General features: G+C 40.2%; 1 protein-coding gene across 4 annotated transcripts in view; it reads right to left on the reverse strand.

The window, feature by feature from the left end:
• Window positions 1-15405, reverse strand: part of LOC134527981 (gastrula zinc finger protein XlCGF57.1-like) — a 28010-nt gene extending 12605 nt beyond the window's left edge. The window contains exons 1-4 of one of the 4 annotated variants that reach the window (XM_063361112.1): window positions 11501-15081; window positions 10157-10246; window positions 6026-6100; window positions 2841-2933 (exon numbers count right to left, since the gene is read on the reverse strand). In XM_063361112.1, coding sequence (XP_063217182.1) covers window positions 2841-2933 — 93 coding nt within the window. In that variant the 5' untranslated portion in view covers window positions 6026-6100; window positions 10157-10246; window positions 11501-15081. Of the gene's footprint in view, window positions 1-2840; window positions 2934-6025; window positions 6101-10156; window positions 10687-11500; window positions 15082-15196 lie in introns of those variants that run through there. The other 3 variants (XM_063361111.1, XM_063361114.1, XM_063361115.1) reach the window with 3 other exon arrangements.
• Between the last annotated feature and the right edge of the window lie 8321 nt (window positions 15406-23726).

The raw sequence follows: 23726 nt of genomic DNA on the forward strand, positions 1-23726 counted from the left end.
AAAAATCACTAAAATAACATTGTCCCAAATGCGCTTATGCTGTAGGAGCAGGACATGCCAATAGAATGCGCTGCATAACATGTCGCCCCTTTTTTTGGTGACTTTCCTATATTGTTCTTCTACAATATTTGATAAAGATAAAGAAAGCTGGACTCGCGCGCTTGTGTTGATGTGCAGTGTTGTCGGAGAAGAAGAGGGGATGAAGAGGGGAAGTGAAGGAGGAAGGGAAGTGGGTGGAGCATACACGTACCATGAAACTGGTATTTCTAACACTCCTTTGTCTGGTTGGCTGGCTAGCTGGCAGGAGGGAGGTTAAGCCACGCCTCTGCCTCTCCCCCCCTGCCACAGTGCTGCCTCTCCCCCCTGTGGACTCGCTGCCTCTCTATCCCTCCTACCGTGTCGCTGCCTCCTCCACCCTCTATCATTAGAACAAAGATGCATGACTTGCCAGTCGTTCCGCCAGCTGTTTCATTTAATCAAAATTTAATTGGCGTTTAAATAAGTTGTGGCGGTATTTCATTTTGCTTTTATTAAATGTTAGTTTTTCATACCTGAAAAAAAAGAAAAATCTATTTTTTCCTCCAAATTTTTGTATAGGCCCCCTCCCCTTTTTTGGAGTCGAAAATTTGGAAAAATTAAAGGGGGGCCTTTACGCTAGTAAATACGTACCTATGTCCTCACATCCATGACAGGTCCCGCAGCACTGATGTACGAAGGTAGTGTCTTGTTCAAATACTAACACAGATTAAGACTTGAGGCCAGCAATGTGCAAGCATGTATGAGTAAGCCTCCGTAATAATAAAATAATAAACGAGAGGGAGCGGCAAACAGGTAGGAGAAGAGGAGGAGAAGGAAGAACACAATCCACCACACCGACGAGGTTCGAAGAATGACGACACACAGGGCTGTGACAAACAGAGATTTGTTGAACTGGTATAGAAGTCATAAGGTATACAGGCAGTCCTCAACTTGCATTCATTAAAATCTTCTACAATTCATACTTGAGTACTATATATAGTGGTATTGGAAATTCACTTTCATTTGATGGTCTCAGTCTACTGTAAGAGGTATGGCTATTAAATTACAGGACTGAAGTCGTAACACTTTTTATTCGCCACCAATTACAGTAGAAGTTTTATCGCCTTCAATGTACTCCCCTTGGTGATCCCAACACCACTCCAAACGACGTTTCCATTGTTGAAAGCAGTGCTGGAAGTCCTCTTGTGTCAGCTGGTTGATAACCTCTATCGATTTTGCATTAACCGCTTCCACACTTTCAAATCTTGTCCCTTTCAGCACCAACTTGACCTTGGGAAATAGAAAAAAGTCACAGGGGGCAAGGTCCGACGAGTACAGTGGATGTTCCAACACTGTGACGCTGTATTTTGCGTGGAATGCTTTCACAGACTAGGCAGAATGGGCTGGTGCATTGTCTTGGTGAAGGATCCAGGACTTGGTCTTCCACAAATCGGGTCTTCGCTTTCTCACACGCTCGCGGTGGGCCATCAGAACCTCGATGTAGAAATGTTGATTGATCGTCTGACCCTCTGGTACCCAGTGAACATAGACAATGCCACAAATGTCGAAAAAGACAATCATCATTGCTTTGAATTTGGATTTGCATATTCTGGTTTTTTGTATTTGCCTTGGCGAGCTTGGGCTCCTCCAATGCATGGATTGCCTCTTTGTTTCGGGATCGTAAGTAAAATAAACCATGATTCATCACAAGTAATCACCTTGTCTAACAAATCTGGATTAGTGACGATGTTGTTTAGGATGTGAGTACAAATGTTCTGTCTTGATTCCTTTTGCTCGGAAGTGAGGAGTTTCGGCACCATTTTTGCGCAAACCTTCCGCATGTTAAATGATTCATGCAAAATCTGTCTAAAACTTTCTTTGTAGATTCATATCATTTCAGCAAGCCCTCGGATGCTGAGACGACGATCAGCACGGTTTAATTTACTAATTTGTTAGATATTTTTGTCCGTTTTTGATGTTGAGGGCCGTTTCACACACTTCTTTGAACCATTTAAACCAATAAAAAACTTATGTGCGGGATAAACATTGATTCCCATTGACTTTGTTCAACATTGCATAAGCTTCTGGTACAGTTTTCCCTAGTTTAACAAGAAACTTGAGGTTAACCCCTTGCTCCGTCTGACCACTTGGCATTTTTACAATGCGTCACCAGTGCGTAGGCTAATTCAATCAACTGCTATAATCAAACTGAGCGACCTGCTGGCTTGTCTAGAGAGCTCAGGGTGGGGGAAGAACCATCCGACACAGTCATGTTCAAACATGTCGCGGCATGCTCACAGTTTGTTGGGAGCAGCATCTGTCCTGTTATTTAATAGCCACACCTCGTACGTATGTAAAATTGCACGCATGATATGTTTTAGTTTGGTATAATTTCATGCTTGATTAATGTATCCACAAACGGTAACCACTTAAAGCAAAAAAAAAAATATTTTTGTTGTGAGTTGCATGGAGGCATAGTGATGTAATAGAAGAAATAGAATGATCAATGAAGGTGTGAAAAAAGAACCAATGTCCAATAAACTACGTTTTTATGTCACTAAATTCAACAAGTGTTATTCAGCATATGCACCAGACTGTGATAATGAGACTGCAACCTTCTACAGTTACTACAAGAGAGAACTAATCATTCAAATGAAAGAAACTGAAGAAAAGGTGGGCAAAAACCTTGAGGAATATAGAAATGTTGTAATTAATGACATTGCAAAATTCAGGCGGAAGTAAAGCCATAGGCTTCCCTAATTTAATTCCAGTTTTTTTTTTTTATCTAGGCAGCTGGGACAAAGAAATCACCAAGCACTTACCTCAAACTCCTTCTTCACAGAAAAAAGAACGGTTTCAAAAGGCTCCGACACCACAAAATCTTCCTTCACGCACACCACATCCTCAGTCTCCATCTGCAACGACAAGCACACACTGCAAACAAGCACAAGCAGCAAGGAATGCCTCCAGTGAGTGCCTCTATTTTAAAAAGGTAATATTCGTTATAAATAATAATATTTTCTTCAGGTACTAAATCTTGTAAATTTATTTAATTTTCATAAAATATTGTTACGATTATTAAAATGAAATAATAATCGTCGTGGGAAAACTACTGGGTTCGTGAATGGATAGCCCAATTAAAGATTTTACTACACAGTTTTATTGATTTCCAATATTTACATCACTAACAAATAATCTTCTAAAAATCCCTAATAATCAATTACACTCAAAAATGTTGCTTCCCCAGTCACTTGGTTTTTACACACCGCACACCTCGCTGGGCTGCACCTCTGGCGCAACTCTCGCCACAGCACCCCTCGTGGACCTCCGTCATCGCACTCCGCCACCGCCATTGCACTTCCCTTCGCCGAGGATTCCACTCGACACTTCGCTCGAAACTTCTCTCAAGACTCTCGCGGCACCCGTGACACTATCGTGCAGACGCCCCGGAACTCCACCGCACCTGCGACGCTATCACCCAAACTATCGCACCGGAATTGAACTCTCCGACCTGGAACCTTTGTCCAGGGACTTCGCCACTCCGCCGCGCCCCCGGAAACTCCCCCGCGGGAAAACTCCCAACTCCCAACTGAACTGCTTGGAGGCCGGTGTCCTGGACTTATATAGGGCCAGGCGCCACTTCTAGAAGTCGCAAGCTCGGCTGAGGCCAGTCGCGTCATTCCGCGCCGACCCGACGCCAGAAATCTCGAGACACGCGTCTGCAGCTGCCAGGTGTCAGTTACATCACTGAGATAGAGCGTCGCGCGGTGAGCGGAGGGAAGGAGGGAGGTGAAGTGGCGACCCTTGTAATCCACCAGGCGCGCGCGGCACGTCTTACGTTGCGGCGGCCACATGACATCAGTGGCAGTGCGGGGCCGTCAGCCAGCTCCGAACCTACGCGTGCCGCGGCCCTGCTCACGTTTGTAACAATACGGTATATATAATTTTCTTAGGAATAACCAACAAGTTGTTGGGGTCTGGTTTGTTATTTAGTGCAATGGGGTAAGTTTGTGAACTGATTTTTACCACTGTCATCTAATTTTTTTCTTTCCGATAATGTAAAAAATAAACTATAAACTATTTTTCCCTTAACTAATTTCATACACTTATAATAATTACATTCCTAAATAAAATAATTCCATAGTATGAATTAGGAACATGACTACAAGATAATTTATGGAAAAAAAAACCTTCAAAAAGAAATAACAATTAAGTACTTCTTCACCCAACATAATGGTAGGGTTAAAAAGTTATTTAATAAATGGTAAGTATATTTTGTTAAGCTTGAACTCTCTAAAAAAATAAAATAACCATTACGTCTAAGCTGTTCAGCCATGGGACTACCAATAATCTGTTCAATTTCAACTGCTTCCCCACATTCAGGCCTCTACTCTTTCCCTACCTTGCGTTCTCTCAGCATGTTGCAGGTTAGGCAAGGACTTGATCAATCTATCACACTGACTTGTGAAGTAATAATAGCAAACATTAAGATCAATCTAGCCGAAGATAGTAGGAGGCTCTCACAGGAACATAGGCCGACCAAAACTTCTGATACACTCATGCTTTATTCTTACACATTCAAACCTTGAATTGACTACAGTAAATGTACACTGAAAACGTGAAAATGCTGGCTCTGTAACCAGCAGGTACTGGAGGATGCATTTCGGGCAGAAACTGTAAAAGTCGGTCTCTCCTAAAAGAAATAAATGAACAATGAATGAGGGTTTAACAAGATGGCGAGATCAAGAGCATCAGACAGATGTTGGATGCACTACTGAGATGAAACAATGACAAAGCATTTATTGGGGAAACATAGTATATACCTCAATGAAATCCACCACCTCAAAGTAACATCTGCCATGTATCACACTTGTCTAGAATCAGGGCTTCACCCTGGATGAAACTGATTCCAGATCATCTTGATGGAATGTCAGCAATCTGATCACTCTGCCATCGTGGCCTCAGTCTTCCCAAAACCCAGGAGGCTGAAATTAAACCCAGGGTGTTGACTGCCAGGAGGATGACATTTTGCTGTACTTATTAGGTACTGTTATGCTGTTGTAACAGAGCCTCTTTGCTTACATAATTGTTATTGCTTAAGATATTGGCTGCATGCTAAATGAATAAATTGCAAAATGATGTATATATTTTCTTAGTTGATTATACTGTCTTTATGTATATGTCTTGAATCTTCAAATATAATATATCCATCATGTCGACATAGTATTGCTCATCACGCGCACGGGCAGCACAACGACAACTGTGACTCAAGTATATTTACACGCGGGAACGTCCGCCGCGTCACTAGTCCGTAAGGGACCTTCACAGGCAACAGAATCAGTGCCGCCACTGGAAGGGGCCGCGTTAGTGCGGTTGAGTGGATTGACATTGAGTGCATGCACTAGCAGGACACTGCAGGCTTGCAGAACAGGACTTAGGCATGGGGGAGGTGGGGACAAATTGTACGGGCAGAGTACAAACTGCGTTGGCGATAAACTAGCGCAAAAGTGGCGTGTGGCCAGAGCCAGAAGAACAACAGGAAATGCTGTAAACAGCACTGACAAAACGAGAAACTAAACTAACAATATCTAGCAAGGGTGCACTAGTTTAAGAATGCACCAAAATGCAATTTAAATAAGGATTTTATTTTTGGTACTACCATATTTATTAGAGCTTCATTCAGAGGTTGAGAGGACTTTAACAAAACTCCATTACAGTAAATTAGTAATAACAAAAGAAATTTTGAGATGACTCCTTCTACTGGTCAAAACATTTGAATATATATTATAGATGTAGTGAGGTTGCATATACTAGCACTCAATTGCAAGGTTAATTCATTTTACTTTCCACAAAATTTACATAAAATAAGTGGAACATATTAGTTCCTTAGTTGTAAAATTTCAAACAATAACATTACATGGATGGTACCCCTCTCTCTTTTTTCTTCTTAAAAATACTAACACTGCCTTTTCTAATGACCCTTTACAACATATTAGTTTTCTCTTACATTGACCTCCTCCTTTACAGTGATGAACACTGTTTCCAAAGGATCCGGCGTCACGCGAACTACTTCCGTCTCCTCCTGGAAAAACAGCACATAAACTCACATTAAGGTAAACTTTCTATCTATCATAACATAATCACATTTACATAGCTAAATCTCACACAAACCCAACATAAAACAAATCAATCTTAAATAAACATAGCAAATATGAATCTGAATCTACACCGATGTTTCCATATCATAGATAAAAAAGGTTTGATCTTAACATGCTTAACTATTTTAAATGGCAGTATCCTGGTGGCCAAGAGAATCTGCTCCTAGATAGAAGACATTTCACATCAGGTAAGATAAACCTATTAATTAATGTGCATCTTCTGTGTGAACGATTCAACATGCTTACTAGCCACACATTAATTTGTTTTCTAAACACTCTTTTCTTAACTATTTTTTTATTTATCATCAGAATGTATTGGTAGTACGGGGAAACTAACCCTCACAGTATGATTGATATTTTATTTTAAATATAAATATTGCCAGTGTAACCTAGAGTGTCATAGATTTGTAAATAAAAAAATGATCACTGCAGAAGTTAATTTAAAGCAATATTTAAATATTTGTATCTAGCGTTGCCTTTAATAGTTGGGCGCACAACACGTATCAAAAGTTCTTAAAATATCAAATTTAAAAGTTTTTGCTGGCTAATTTATCACTCAGTTAGAGTCATGAGTTCTTTATTCCTCTACCACTGGGATAGTATCTAGTTGCAATTTATTCCTATTTGTACCCACATACCTGATGAAACTATTTCTTGGCATACAATTCTTTAATTATTTCATACAGCAAAACATTTTATTCATAACTCACTATTAACAATCCGAAACTTCCATTTTTCATTTTTAAACTTCTTTTCGTTACAAGTCAGCAAAGATATTGCACTTCTTTTCAAAAACAAAGCACATAAAATAAAATAATCTTTTCTCATAGTGTTCATTCGAGTCCAAAGACAAAATAAAAATTATTCAGTTTCATAGTGCTGTGAATATGGCATATTTACAGTAGCTTAAAAAAATTACTAACTGTAGAAAAAGCCTTGCACGGAAACCAAATTTTAAGACTATACCTAGATATATTTCTGTGTACCACTGTGCAAAGTTTTGGAATTAATATAAGGTGTAGTAATAATTTTATTATTTCTTATCCAATTGAATCATACCTATTAATTTGTTCACAGTTGTGGTGAAAATGTGGCATAAAGGGCTAGAGTTTTCATGGAGTTTAATCTTCACCTCTATATAGAGACATCAATTATGTTGATGATGGTACAATACAAAGAAAAAAGGTCCTATCAGTAGAGACACAAAGAGAGCTAATTTGTAGCTGCCTAAAACCTTATTTGCATGTTTATACATATTCTTTTAAAACAGTCATGACATTCAGCAACTTAACCCCTGGTACGATAAATCTATGTGCCTGCAGACCAAAGTGTTACTACAGACATCTGTGCCTTTCTGCACCATTTCCCAAACTACAATGAAACTGCCATTCACACAAGTTTCATTACTCATGTGGCCTTCATCATACCTAGCTTGTAAATAGTGGACATTAGTTATTTACGTAGTTATTTTACAGGATTTTTATGGTCATTTTCAAACACATTTTAGTACTTTAAAATGCAATAGAATTATAAAAAAAATTTGCTTATTTATAAATAAATGTTGTATTTCCATTTGTAACTGTTCCTGCACACATAGTAAGCCTCTCATTGGTTTGTGTATTTTGTAATAACCAATGCAATAGTGTGCACACTGATAATTGGCAACTAATTAGCATGTCAAACTAATTAAAATTAAAGCCCCTACCTAATTGAACACACATAGGACAGTCTACAAAGCCTAAGAAAAAAATCACACAATTTGAAAACTATTAAATATATCAGAGTGGTGTCTCGTAAGAAAAGCTTTAAGAATACCAGGGTGACAGCAAACTTGTGATATTAAATATACCCTGACTCTTCCGGGGCTAGAAAAATTTATTTCCTGCCCAATGTAGTTAGTACTTTGCCAAAAATTATAAAAAAAATTAAATTTGTGACTCATAGGCATAATAAACATCACTATTGCAACAGGCAACTATCATTTATTTATTTGAACTACTGTCAATAGCTAGCACTGAAGTCAATGCTTATGGCAGAAATGCTTATTTAATACAAGCATTAAGGAATGTAAGAAAAACATTTTGCAATGCTGAGATACAGGTTGTAAAAGGAAGACAAAATAATGTGTACACTGGTACAAATAAAAATAAGTCATAATGTCTCTAATATTGTCGTGTTCCAGAATTTTCCGTGTAGCTAAATTAAAATTTTTGTTTTTATAGGTGCGGACAGGTTGCGACTGCACGGTGGCGTAACTCAATGATGTGAACGAGCGGCGAGCGCGGGGGGTTGTTGTACTAACGTCGCACATACTAATGTATGGCACGAGACAAGCCGCGTGTACGGCGCTGCCATGTGCTGACGTTTCTGGGTTGCTCTGTGACGAAATGGAGGGCTTTGTCCCTCGGATCACGAGCGACTTCAGACCTACTCAATTAACTTATGACCTGATTGCAAAATTTGGGGGGTGGCGGGACATAAACTGTCTCGAAGGGGGACCAAGGGTTTTTAAGCAGGTAATAGTGTGAGCTCGAGGCTCATTGGTCGGGCTCCTGCCCAACCTGGTAATGAGTCGGTAGAGGTCAGGATGTCAGGAGTAGAGATGCAACGTGATAGGCTCATTGGGCGGCACTACGCACATCCTGGTAACGAGTTCGGGAGGTAACTGTTTGGCTCATCAGACGGGCCTTCAGCCCTGGATTTAGATTTCGGGACAATGAAGAGGACGGGATACGTAGATACCGGTGTTCACTTATCTACTTAAGGCTCTCTAGACTAAGGCTAGTACATTAAATAACTTAACTGTCTGGTTAAGTTACCTTTAAATGTTAGTAGGAGTTACTGATGGTAAAGGTTTTGATACTCTCTCTAGTAAATTGCTCATAAGGATAAGTGTAGATGGTTAAAGACAAAGATATTCCAGGTCTCTTAATTTTAACTATTCTCTATGGAAACCTTACTTCAAGACTGCCATGAAACATTTGAGTGTGAGTTTGAGTGTTAGTGTGAGAGAGTGTGTGTATGTGCGTGTGTGGGTGCGTATGTATGTATGTATATATAAATATATACATACACACACACACACACACATATATATTTATTCAGTAATCGCGTTATTAAAAAAAATTCCTTGATTTTTTCCTGTTGCTAAAAATTCCCTGACTTTTCCAGATTTTCCCTGAATGTGCTGGGGGTAGATGAGTAATTCTAGTAGCGTACTTGGTTTTAAAACTGTATTTTTGAAATATGTAGCTATAACATGTGTTTTTAGATCAATTGTTTCACATTAAACAATATATTTGTTGAAAGCAGTCCCTTACTTTATACATTTAACTTCATTTCTCCGGCATTTGTTATGATTATCACACTAGAAGCACCTGCAAGCATCGAACTTATCATCCTGGCAAACATAAATACACCCCTGACTAGGCTGGCACTTTTAAAAACATCAAATGCACTTTAAAGCCCTGTAAATCTGCTGCACATTTGCAGTCACGTTGACGGACATTTCAACCTATCAGATGCGAAATTACCATTGGCAAACAGTCAGCACTCGAGACCACCAATTATTATGTTAACTATTATGCTACCAATTATTATATTATTTTAATATTTATTTATATGTGAGTATATTGTCACATGCCCACCAACAGCCCAGGACTTCAACGGTGGAGACGACACATACAGACTACAGACAAGGACACAATGGCCACTGCAGATACTAGCACTCTCCCACGCGCCGATACCAAGAGCAGCCAAGCACTACCTGAGGAGAATCCGCAACAGTTAGGCACATCGGCAATTGGCCAACACACGCAAGGTGAGAGTACCTCATACCTGCAGTGACCAAAACCAAACCGGTAAAAACATACATATATAACTGAACACGTAAGTATAAAAATATACACATAATACATATAGAATAAACATTAAAGTAAAAAACAATACACAAAGAACAAGAACCAACCCAATGAACCTACCCTGGCGGCAGATAAAACCGGTAACTTCAATCCCTATGGTTAGGCTGGGTTGAAAGTTTGTCCACTCCTTTCCACTGCTTCCTTGTTGAGCTCAGAAAAATTTAAGGTAAAAGTCATTTACCAATTTTTTTTATCATCAAGGCCTCAAAATTCCATACATCCCTTACATTTCAAACATCATTTGTTATAAAGCTAGCAGGTTTGTTTTTTTGCTTTTCTTTTCACTTTGCCAAAAAAAGTGATAAATTTGAAAATTGTGGCTTATTATAACTTAGTACAATAAAATATGAAATAAAATGTATCTGCATGTAGAAACAATACAGTGTTGTTTGCCAAAGGAAGCATTGAAATATTACAAGTGGTTTTTCACCTATGGAGTATCTAGTTGTGGCTTCTGGAAATAAGTCTAACAATAAAAGCTTTGTCTTTAGTTAAGTGATATTCTGCAGAGAAACACAACCACTAAAAAATTAATAAGTAAATAATTTATTATTATATTATGTCATTTTTTTCTAATCATTTCTAAAATGTAAAAATTATAATATTATTATTTCAATACGTAAGACAATTATATCTTCCAGAGGTATGTTCATAGAATGATACATTTCGGCCATTTTTAATACTGGGAACAAAACTTTCACATTTTATTTGAAACATAAATGTTTTGAGATTTACTGTTTGTTTAGTCGTTATAAAAGGAGAATTGAATTTAAAATTTTATTTTAACATTACACCTGCAATTAGCCTTTCATCCAGTGGCAAGGATTCCTCCCTCTACTTCACTCTCCGATGCCAGAAATCTTCCTGCTTTAAGTTATTCGTACCTCTCACTTCCAATACTTTCCCCTCAAATCCATTTCACTCCCACTCCATCCTCACCAGGACGCCTCCACTCCCTTTGTATCTTCGACTCATAGTCTCTCCTCCCTTTGTACTATCTTCTGAGCAATTTCTCCCCCAGTTTACCCCAACTCAACTACCTCCTAGACCACTATAAACAGACTTAACAGTCTTTCTACCTTCCTCCTAACCTGCAGTGTGTACCACCACAGCTCCTCAATCTTTGTTTTGCTTATTCCAATTGCTCTTGCCCAGCACTCCAACTTATCCTGACCAATGTGTATTTGTGTCCCTTCCCTCACAGTTTCATACCTCACGCAGTCATCTTTGACTACTAAATGCTTTGTAGTAAAAGAGAAAATTTTTATAGTGTGGATGTGAAATGTGAGTGACACAAACAGAGAAAGGTAAATAATAAGTTAAGGTCATCCAGAAAGGACAGCTGCCAAGGCATTATAAGGAGGCAGTCCAGTCCAATTGCTCACCCTCATGTCCTTTACTTACCTATCCACCTTCCACAGGAGAATTCTATCCTAAAGCAATGTTGTCTCTCATCCATCCTACCCAGTGTCTCTATTTTGCCCACCATTTATATGGCTGTCAGTCTTTTCATCACTTTTCCTACACTAGAAGTTATACTGACTGGTCTATATCTTGCCAAGTGTTTCTTATCACCTTCCCCCCCCCCCCCTCCTCCACCAAACAAGGCACAAGTTATTGCTCCATGCCTCCATTCTGTCCATTTTGCTAAAAACATCCCTGACGAAGATTGATACTTGGGTTGGGTTTGGATGCACAGTATGCCAAAAATTGTAACTTCAACAGACATAATTTCTTTGATAATGAAATATCAAGTGTCATAAAACAGACTAGAACGAGAGGGTTGAAAAGGGAGTGCTATGTCAGATGAGTGCAAGAAAAAGAGGGATTACCGGTGAGGGGCAAGACAGTGTAAATGATCTGGCCTGAGGTAAATATTTACAATCGCGGTAGATGCCAAAAAAAAATGCTAAAAATACGAAAATACTTTTATTCTATGCTCTTTCACTTCCTCTTTTCAAATCAACCGGCGGAGATATGAAATTCCAAATACTTTAGGAGATATGGAATTTTTAAATTTTGAACATGTAGAGTAGCGGTATTTGCGAAAAATAATTCTAAAAATCTGAAATTACTTTTATTATATGCTCTTTCACTTCCTCTTTACATTAAAACCGGCGGAGATAAGAAATTCCAAATACTTTAGGAGATATCTAATTTTGTAAATATTTACAATCGCGGTAGATGCCAAAAAAAAATGCTAAATATCTGAAAATACTTTTATTCTGTGCCCTTTCACTTCCTCTTTTCAAAACAACCGGCGGAGGTAAGAAATTCCAAATACTTTAGGAGATATCGAATTTTTTAATTTCATCATATGTAGAGTCGCGGTAGATGCCAAAAAAAAAATGCTAAAAATCTGAAAATACTTTTATTCTGTGCTCTTTCACTTCCTCTTTTCAAATCAACCGGCGGAGGTAAGAAATTCCAAATACTTTAGGAGATATCAAATTTTTAAATTTTCATCACAATACCTGTGAATTCAGGCGGCCACCATTGTTTCTTGTTTACGAGACGAGTATGATTTTTTTTTTCCGCGACGTAGGTGAACGACTACATTGTTGCTTGTTTAGGAGTATCTATTAAAATCTGAAAATACTTTTATTATAGTTATGTTATGTTAGGTTAGCTACATTAAAACACTTTAAAACACTATGGATGGTTAGTTAGGTTAGTATAGCTACATTAAAATAAACAGAGAAATATAAATATTAATAAATAAAACCGAGGTTGGCCGAAGGTAAATGGTTCGGGTGTAATCAGGAATGGCAGAACTTTATGTGCGTCTTGATTTACCGTTCGTGAATGCCTAATTAATTAAAATGGTCGATTAGGTCAGGTCAGTTACATTATAAATACTTTCAAACTAAGCAGACATTAAAAATAATATAAATTAATTTTAATGGTTGTTTAGTTTTAAAGTATTTATAATGTAGCTGACCTAACAAACCGGGACAAAGGATGAACGGTAGGAACTCACGTAATTTTTTTACTTATTACTTGCGCAACAAATAAAACATTAAAATTTGAAACGTTAAAAACTCACATACGTTAGAGGCGGGTACATTCCTTTGCCATTAGTAGAAAATGATGTAGTCGTTCTACCTACGTCGCGAAAATAAAAAATCCTAAACGTAAACAAGCAACAATGGTCGGTTCACCTACGCAGAAAAAAATCATACTCGTCTCGTAAACAAGAAACAATGGTGGCCGCCTGAATTCACAGGTATGTGATGAAAATCTAAAAATTCGATATCTCCTAAAGTATTTGGAATTTCTTATCTCCGCCGGTTTTAATGTAAAGAGGAAGTGAAAGAGCATATAATAAAAGTCTTTCAGATTTTTAGAATTATTTTTCGCAAATACCGCTACTCTACATGTTCAAAATTTAAAAATTCCATATCTCCTAAAGTATTTGGAATTTCTTATCTCCGCCGGTTGATTTTAAAAGAGGAAGTGAAAGAGCATAGAATAAAAGTATTTTCGGATTTTTAGCATTTTTTTTGGCATCTACCGCGATTGTAAATATTTACCTCGAATTTTTAGATTTTCATCACAATACCTGTGAATTCAGGCGGCCACCATTGTTTCTTGTTTACGAGACGAGTATGATTTTTTTCCGCGTAGGTGAACCGACCATTGTTGCTTGTTTACGTTTATGATTTTTTATTTTCTCGACGTAGGTAGAACGACTACATCATTTTCTACTAATGGCAAAGGAATGTACCCGCCTCTAACGTATGTGAGTTTTTAACGTTTCAAATTTTAATGTTTTATTTGTTGCGCAAGTAATAAGTAAAAAAATTACGTGAGTTCCTACCGTTCATCCTTTGTCCCGGTTTGTTAGGTCAGCTACATTATAAATACTTTAAAACTAAACAACCATTAAAATTAATTTATATTATTTTTAATGTCTGCTTAGTTTGAAAGTATTAATAATGTAACTGACCTGACCTAATCGACCATTTTAATTAATTAGGCATTCACGAACGGTAAATCAAGACGCACATAAAGTTCTGCCATTCCCGATTACACCCGAACCATTTACCTTCGGCCAACCTCGGTTTTATTTATTAATATTTATATTTCTCTGTTTATTTTAATGTAGCTATACTAACCTAACTAACCGTCCATAGTGTTTTAAAGTGTTTTAATGTAGCTAACCTAACATAACATAACTATAATAAAAGTATTTTCAGATTTTAATAGATACTCCTAAACAAGCAACAATGTAGTCGTTCACCTACGTCGCGGAAAAAAAAATCATACTCTTCTCGTAAACAAGAAACAATGGTGACCGCCTGAATTCACAGGTATTGTGATGAAAATTAAAAAATTCGATATATCCTAAAGTATTTGGAATTTCTTACCTCCGCCGGTTGATTTGAAAAGAGGAAGTGAAAGAGCACAGAATAACAGTATTTTCAGATTTTTAGCATTTTTTTTGGCATCTACCGCGACTCTACATATGATGAAATTAAAAAATTCGATATCTCCTAAAGTATTTGGAATTTCTTACCTCCGCCGGTTGTTTTGAAAAGAGGAAGTGGAAGGGCACAGAATAAAAGTATTTTCAGATTTTTAGCATTTTTTTTTGGCATCTACCGCGATTGTAAATATTTACCGAAAAGTATAGTCTAGTTTACGATTCAGAAAAAACATAACAATAAAAATTGAAATACATGGAAAAGTGTGTGTTTATTGCTGCCCACCAAATCCCCCGTACCCGTCCCGTAATATGTCCAAATTAGTGACATCATTATTATAGTTAGAAATCGTCCCCATTAAATGTTACTTTTACGATTCTTCCTAGCGAGTTCCTTTTTAGCTATCAAACAAACTTCTAGCATATTAGACTTAGTACAGCTACGATTTATTTTGCTATCCAACTGTTCAAAAAAAAAAAATTCAACATCAAAAAAGCTACCCACTCCACACAAAATACTATCACCATGAAACATCAACTAACATAACAAACTAGTCAACATTTAAATACTATCAAAAACACAATTTCGTATTGCAAGAATTGTAGAGCAACAAGGTCCGGAAGTATAAAAAAAATAATAATCTTATTAATTTAGCAAGTTAAATTAAAAATACCTGCATGACTGGAAGTACATAAAACACTTAAACATAAATCTTGATCAAGATCCGTTTATTTTGTTTACGTTTCAAGAAATAAAAATAAACATAAAATGCTAAAAAAAAACAACCATAGAGTAAGTAAATGCTAGAACAAACTGTCATCCTAAGATTTGACACAAGGATAATTTTTAAGTTAATGATACAGTGAATACCAAATAGATAAATAATAAACATGCGCTAGAGCACAAAAAATTTCCATTAATTCTGAGATGTTAAAACATGGCAAAGATGGAGAAGGTTAACCTCCTCAGGCTCAGTTCCAAATAGGTAAACATGCGTGCTCGTGTACTCGCTCTAGGAAGTGACGTCACAAGAGTGTTGTTCCATATAGTCGAGTCGAACAGGAGAACGAGTGCGCATATCGAGTGCGTTTGAATGCATGCTCATTGCGTACTCTGATAAACCTTGTTTGTTTACATTTACATCTGGACTATTGATCTAAAACAATGACAAATTAACAATGCTCGTTTCATTGTAAGTAACTGTTCGTAATTAAATAACACGCGCTGTCTTCGTGTGTACCTCCAGTACCAATCATTGCTGCAAGGATTGTGTTATAATTAAGGTTATGTTACCCGTCTCCTGTTTATTGCATGGACAATGCGACGTAACCGTTGCCGTCGTAAACATCTCTGTCAATTGTTTACTACCATTAGGGCCGCAATTGCTCCTACTGCGTGTTCCATTGTCACAAATCAAAACCTACGCATAAACACACATCGCCGCCTACCACATGGGTGTGTTTACTGTGGAGTATGGTTGTGTTCCAAATGGCGAGCACGCATGGAGCATGCACTTTGCACGCAAGGAATTGTGGGTGTATGAGCACGAGTGCAAGTGCGAGTGCGGATTATTTGGAACACAGCCTAGTAAGTGCAAATTTTTGCATAGAAGAAATCGCTCAAAATGACAATGTGGATTTGGATGATGCTCAATGCGAGGCCGTACCCTGTTGTTACATGTGACTGGTATGGGTGCATAAACTCATATTACTGGAGGAAAGCAACATATACAACCAGTAATAGTTTCTTCAAATTACAATTTTGCAAAATATAATTCTGATGCCCAGAAGGACATGGATTACACCTCATTATAAGTTGATACAGTCCAGTATCCGCACATAGTGTAGAGAAATGACGGATGTCAGCATGGAGAATTCCTATTGATAGTGAGCGATTTGCTGATGTAAGTTCTCAGAGGAGCAGCCTCACACTCTAAAGTGAAAGTGAACCAGTGTGCTCAGTGTGGCCTTCCGAGGAATCCCGACATCGAAATACTATAATGGAAGGAAAAATAACCTGAATACTAGTTGGCCCACATTGTACGGGCCCATAAAAACACACCTGTCTATAACAGCAGAACTCTCGTAGTGACACTACCTGGAAATGATTGTTTTAGATTAAAAGAATACTCACAAGTCCAGTGACTGCATGTTACCAGTTTATTGTAGTGCTCAAATGCAAGGACAAATATAATTACAACACAAATCACTCTCTATTTATCCTACAATGATGATTATGCAAGAACACCGTGATTCTAGCTACAGTTTAAAACAAAGGTTGACATCTTACCTCATGCGGCAGTAAAGCCAGGTCACCACATTGTCAGCACCAGATCCCACTGGCGGAACGCACCCCTCGCGCGGTCCGCACGGAAAAAGCTTTGCGATGCCGTCGCCAGACAGTAGGGGGGTGAAACCACGGTGGTAGCACAAGGACATGGATGGACGAGGGATATTACGCCTAGACAGGGGGGGGGGGGGGAGAATATCAGCTGGAACTGTCCGGCCGCCATATTAATAGATTCCACTTTCCGAAATACACACATAAGATTGCATTGGGCAGGTGGTGGTGTTGAGCTTCAAAATTGGTATAAATGTGTATTTAGTGGCTTAAAACTAACATTTCATGAATATATTGATATAAAAAAGCGTGTACATGATCTGCTACCTTTATTATTTCATGTTACTAGATGTGAAAAAAACGAAAATGACATGTGTAGCATTCGGCTGTAGTAACCGAGCTGGACGAAAATCTAATTTTCAATTGGAGAAAGTATTAGTAAAATCTCTTTTCACAGGTATTTGTAGATTATTTTATTATTAGTTACTGTTCTATGTATTGTTTGAAGCCTGTTTTTCTTTTTATGCGCCTGTTAATTAAAGTATCACCGGCGAGTTAATTCTACTTTTAGGTTATACCGTATTAGTTAAATTTAAATGGACATGCACTCGTAACACCACACTGAAAACTAAATAAATCTGAATATGTTCGGAATGTGTGAATGGTTATGCCTATTGCATACTATTTGATGGCAACATAATGACCAAACAAGCAGATAAACATATTTTTATGTAGGACCAAGCTACGGTGTTAATTTTTTCAGATTGTAAAACCTGTTTATATTTCTGCCTCATTGGCTGTGGCGATCTTTCCAACCACAAATTAACCCATCTTGGATAACTTAGGGCGCGGTTACACGGGAGTCTGAACTAGTTCAGGTGAACATGTTCAGCTGTTGAGTGCGGTTACACACAGTCTGAACATGTTTCGTTCGAGGCCATTTCCCATTTAACTTAAACAGGTTGGCAAAGTAGTTCAGATCGACATATCTTCTACATTAGCCTCTGATTGGCTGTTTAGAATATAAACAGTCCTTTGCAGAAATTCAAGATGGGAAAGTGTTTCTGGCACAAGTTCGAGTAATATTTTACCGAATGCAACAAAAAAAATCAACAGATAATTATATATATATTTTTTTAATTGATCCTGACCTTAATTTTCTTAAAACTGAGATAGGTACTCTCGCTCAAAAAATAATAAAAAATAAGTTTAAAAATTTTACTGTGCATGTTGTTTGAATTTCCGATTTGTAAAAAAATATTGAGCAATATGTAAACATATTCCATTTCTGCTGATAATGCTGTATAAACAAGTGAGAAAATCCCGCGTTTTCTGGATACAATTACAAAATAGAGATCAACGACACAGTCATTCGTTGACAGTAGAAAATCGGTTTTAGAGCTAAACACACTTTTCAGCAACTACCGTGTAACCGTACACTTTCGCGTTTGTAAACGTGTTTACTTAAACATGTTCACCTGAAGTAGTTCAGGGTCCCGTGTAACCGCGCCCTTAGAAAATATCAACAGTTTGCATGGATACTTGTGCCACTTCTTGTAGTCTTGTTTAGTCTTACCTGAGTCCTACACCTATTTTTAAGTACATGTGTGATGTAGTGTATTTTTTCAATTTTTGTTTAACAGTTATGAATTAAATTATATTTTAGTACTGAATAAAGAGGTAGTTATAAGTTGGATAATAAGCATGTTTTTCAGTGTGACAAAACCTGATGTCATACATAACAAAACTAATTTTCGAGACATTTGTAAGAAGTACTATAACAAATATATATTTTTTATTTTAGCCACTTCTTGCTATATTTTATCCCAGTTCAGCATGCCAGACATTTAATTGTGTAATTATTTGTAATTTTACAACTGAATTTGACGCTACTCCCGCTGCCTGTCTAAGTTTTTTAAGTAATTGTTAGTTTGAAAAGTGATCACAGGGGCAATAACGGGGGTTCGGCCTCGTGGCTGCAGGCAGGAGCGTGTCGCGATTTGGATTCCACCCGGGCTGTTCAGGCCACCCAGGACGCCTTATAAATAAAAAGTAAACTGGTTGACACGACACTGCACTTTATTAAGAACCGTTACATATACTGGTCCAAGTACTGGCCGCGTCTGTTGTCTGACCGTCGCGGCACGCGAGTCTCTATGTGTAGACGATGCGCGCGACCAGGATAGTTGGCAAAATGGTATGTGCGGGCTTATACTGTGGCCGTTATCAACGCGAAAGATGCGGTGGATAGTCGCGGAGTTGCAATGTTGCACCAGCATATGCAGAGATTGACGTTATTATGCAAAACAGCACATACGAATGAATGTTCTAAAGTTAGTTGCAATTGACATCAGCCGAGGTTTCGGGTGCGATTCCTGCGGCGAGTCTAAGGAGCTGTACGTGAAAATTGGGGTGTTTTCCGGGAGGGTGCCAGGCTAGCTCTGTCGTCTAACCGTGAGTGGGTCGATCGGCCCCAGCGTGTCCCCTAGACTCGGTGGCTTGACTTGGAAAGTAGCGACGGCCGGGTTAATCCCTGCACCGTAGAAAAAAAAACCAACCCGGAGTCGCGTGGGGAGTTGCATTGAAAAAGGCATTTGGTGATGACTATAGTTACCAGTCGTGAGGAATCAGAGACAAAACTTGAAGGCTCCCCACAGTACGCGCACGTCCGCTCCGGGCCGCGAGCTGACCAGAACTGCCTCAGGGGTTGGCGTGTGGTAGGGGGGGGGGGGGGACACTCTCTCCAAGCACCAAGGTTACGCCGCTTGTCTCATTTGGGTGGAGACTTGGCGAGGGGTGCGTTCCGCCAGTAGGAGCCAGTACTGCGGGCTGAGGCCGGGCTAATGGCCTTCGGTCGGTACGACGTCACAATCTAACCTGTTGCGAAACATAAAAGTCCCGAAAAATACGTAGGTCCGGTTAGATACAAACATACAAGTTACAGTCACTTATTAAACAGTTATGATGTGGTTAGATTACACGTAGAAGTTACACATTTAAATTAGATTAAAGTTAGATACGTAGATTAACGAATTATAACTCGACACACGAGGCTGGCTAGGAGCCTTTGACGAGAATGATTACTTGCCTTCGAAGCCTGAAAACTGTGTAAGACTCATTTACGCTGTCCTTAAACTCTGTACAGTAAAATTACGTAACGAGTTGAAAATCTCCCTGTTGGGAATAAATGATTAGTTAACGAGTCGCACGAAACGACGTGCGACTGAGTGGGGTCGGCACAGAGCTGATTAAAGGATTTGAAGAACTTACACTATTGCTGAGACTTGGATGAGGCGCGAAATCTGAAGGCTCAGCGTTCGCGGAGCGACCGACCCCTGCGAGTCCCCGACGGCAACTGAGCGCGAGGGCGCCCTGTGACCTCGCGCCGAGACACGTGAAGCCCGGGAAAACAGCTCCGACCAGTTTTGGACTTAGATGACATATTTTACAATATATCATTATAGAACAATTGGACATAATTTCCCTTGAATTAATTATCTTTTAATTTGACGCCGTCCCCGTTGCCTGATCTGAATTTTACGTGAATTAGAAATGTTTTGATTAACTTTGATCTCAAGGGCGGGGTTCCTGGCCTCGTGGCTGCAGGCAGGGACGCGTCGACAAAGGACTCCCCGGGCTGTTATGGCCTCCCAGGATGCCTTATTAATAAAAACACACACGTACTTTGAGCTGGTTTATTCCATCGCATACTTTACACGTTACACGCTCACGTAACTGGCCGCTTCATCGTCGACCTAAGCTTCACGCACGCCACCCTCTGTTGGCGGACTTGTTACGGCCACACGGTAACCCGGTGGCAAGTACGTTGATAGGGGTTGTTCCCGGCGATTTGCGAGTGGGATGCTCGGGCGAACGGTAAGTCTGTTCCTACCTATGTGAAAGTCTGCGGAACGCAACGTGAAATGCGTGGACGACTGGTCATACAAAATTACTTAATTCAAAACACTACACGACAGTCACTGTGGTTAATCCCGGGTTCGGACTAGGTCCGGGTGTCCCACACAGGTGGTTATACAGTGGCGGCTACTCCGCGTGGTGGCTGGGGCCACGTTACGCTGGGTACGGACGCGGCGGAATCCGGCAGGATATCGCGCTCGCGACCGTGGCACGTCCCAGTTAATGACTCGTCTTAACACTTAGGTTCGCGTTTGGCGCAGTGCCGTGGGCGAAGAAATATTTCCCGAGGTGGGATTTCACCAGCGTGAGGCGCAGGTGCCACGAGGGGTCACCTAATTGATTACGTAGCACACGAAAAGCCCGGTATCGGGCTACACATTATATTAAAGGACCGTGCGAAATCTCGAACAGCCGATTCGGGCCGACCGGGGAGCTGAATAAAACGGTTTAACTATATTTACCTATTGTAGTGACTGGTGAAGTTGGCGCGAAAGTTGAGAGCTCCCCGTGCGTGGGCTGCCGGCCCTGGCGAGTGCTGGATGGCGACTGACTAACCTCCCTGGCCACCCGGGCCAGGGAGGGGGGAAATTCCGCGGGAAAACTGCGGAGCGCGGGAAGATGATTTCGGCCAGTTTAGTGACGATAATGGTTTACAAAATGGGTATTTGATTTACATTAATTATTAGTTATTTTACAAGTATTAGTTTTTGTTTGTTTTCTCAAATGCATGAACTAATTATTTAGTCGCGCAGTGCCACACCCGGCCGGTCGCTTTGCACACCTAGGGGGCCGTGACTGTCGTCACACCGTTCGGGGCACTGCACTATGTTGTACGCACGGGCGCGTTCGAGGCGCGGCACTGATCAGGTGTTGAGGACACATAACGGCCTGTGCTCTCAGAGGGAGCACCGACGACGGCGTCAAATTGTTATTAATTTGGTTGTTTTTGAGTTAAAAGAATAATTTACTGATTTAGTTTAGCGCATTGCCACACCCGGCCTGGCGCTGTAATCGACTTGGCGTTCGTCGCGGTGCACTTTCACCCACTCGGCGGACATCACGAACGGGAGTGTTCGATGCACTTAAGAGTAAGTGTTGTTGTGACATAATGGCCTTTGCAGACCAGAGGGAGCACCGGCGGTTGGCGTCAAATTATGTCACCGAGTTCATATTAATAATCATCGAAAACCTCAAAATTTAAGTTTCCAAGGTTCAAACTATTGCATAATCCAATAGGATGTTTTTTAAAGCATTAAAGTGGAGACCAACACCAAATTAAGAACACATCGTATTATAAAAAGGCGAGAACTATCATATCTCATTGTGCTCCAAAGAGCGACACACATCATTTAAATGATATAAATAAACCACAGGTATATTTAAAGTATCATTATTCAAGTATGATTTCATTTTCATTGAATATTACTTCATATACTCGCATAAGAACTCCAATTAATTAAAAACCATGTTGTTGCGTTGTAGTAGTCGCGATTATCACCCCCCCCCCCCCCCATGCAATGCTTGTCCGAGCTCAGAACTAGGGTCGGGATTCAGGCCTTGTGGCGGGGGGACGAACAACTTCTATCCGCACTACTAGTAAAAGTTAGCAGATTCGGGTACAGTTTTTTTAATGAACTCCTCACACAGTCTCTTTACATGGGGCTACCTGAGGGACAACACCCGTGCACCCACCGAGTGATGCTCCGCTGCACGTGGTTCGGTGGGCAGGCGCCTAGTGCGGGATTCCCCCGTGGTATAGTAATACGTTCGTAAGATAGACTAGCTATTGCCCCCTCTCCTTGATAGTCGGGATGAAGTTACGTTAAGATGTTGGCGACTGAGGCGTTATGTCCGTCCCTCTGCTGTGATGACACGCCCGATGGTATACACAATGTCTTGACACTAAAACCCTTATTTACAATTATGAATATTTACAGGTATGATTCGCAATGTACCACATGTAATCCTGACTCAACGTCGCCCTCGTCACAGTCTACTCGCGTACGACTCGCAGGTTTTCAACTCCTCTTAGCGGCCACTCGTCGCTTGGTCCTAACGAATAGATCCCTGATTGTCCTAAATAGTTCTTTGTACTCCCCACTTATTAAGCTTGGTCTCACCAGTCTCTGCTCTCCGACCCGGTCCTCTCCGCACGTCTCCGTCGTCCTCTCGCCAGATGCCCACTGCCCCAACTCCACCGCGCGTCGCCCCTCGTCCGCCCGTCGTTCCCTCACCCGCGACACTCGCAGTGCTCGGGTGCTTCTGGGTGTTCGCCTCGGCTTCGTCGCCCAGTGGAAAATGTACAAATATTCGACATATTTATGAAAAACATCTAATTATTATTACAAAAAAATATTACATAAATAATACTAGAGATCATTACATATAGGTATGTTCATGTTGTCCCATCGTAATTTTTTATTACACAAATAACACAATAACACTCAACACACTGCATGGGGCAGGGGTGGGTCAGGGGTTGGCGCAGCATAACAGACTTTATGAGCAGGGGAGATGGGTCGACATCAAAATGCCCCCCCCCCTTTACCAACCCATCAATGAGACCACTATGTGCGCCAACATCCTTCTACAATGAACATATTTTCAACAGGTCCCACTCGGGTACGGGCTGCACGCCGACTGGCCGACCTAGGGGTGTCCTGTCGGCATCACACGTCCGGGTGAACCAGGGCAGCAGGTTCATTACGCTGATGTGTAGCTTCTCTCCATGGGTGGTTGTATGAGCCTGTAAGGGGTGGTACTCATAGTCTTTTACGTAGGCCTATGCCCTCCACACCCGAGAAGGCCTCCCTGTCTCGTCCCCCTGTGCTGCGGGTCCCAGCCCCTCCCCTGATGTCTTGGGTCCCTGGACATCTTCATCCTCCACATCGCACAATTTGTATATTAAGTTCACCAACGGTACCTCTGTGTGGTCGTGACCCCAT

Source organism: Bacillus rossius, chromosome 1 (genome assembly GCF_032445375.1).
Source record: "Bacillus rossius redtenbacheri isolate Brsri chromosome 1, Brsri_v3, whole genome shotgun sequence".
NCBI classification, from domain to species: domain Eukaryota; kingdom Metazoa; phylum Arthropoda; class Insecta; order Phasmatodea; family Bacillidae; genus Bacillus; species Bacillus rossius.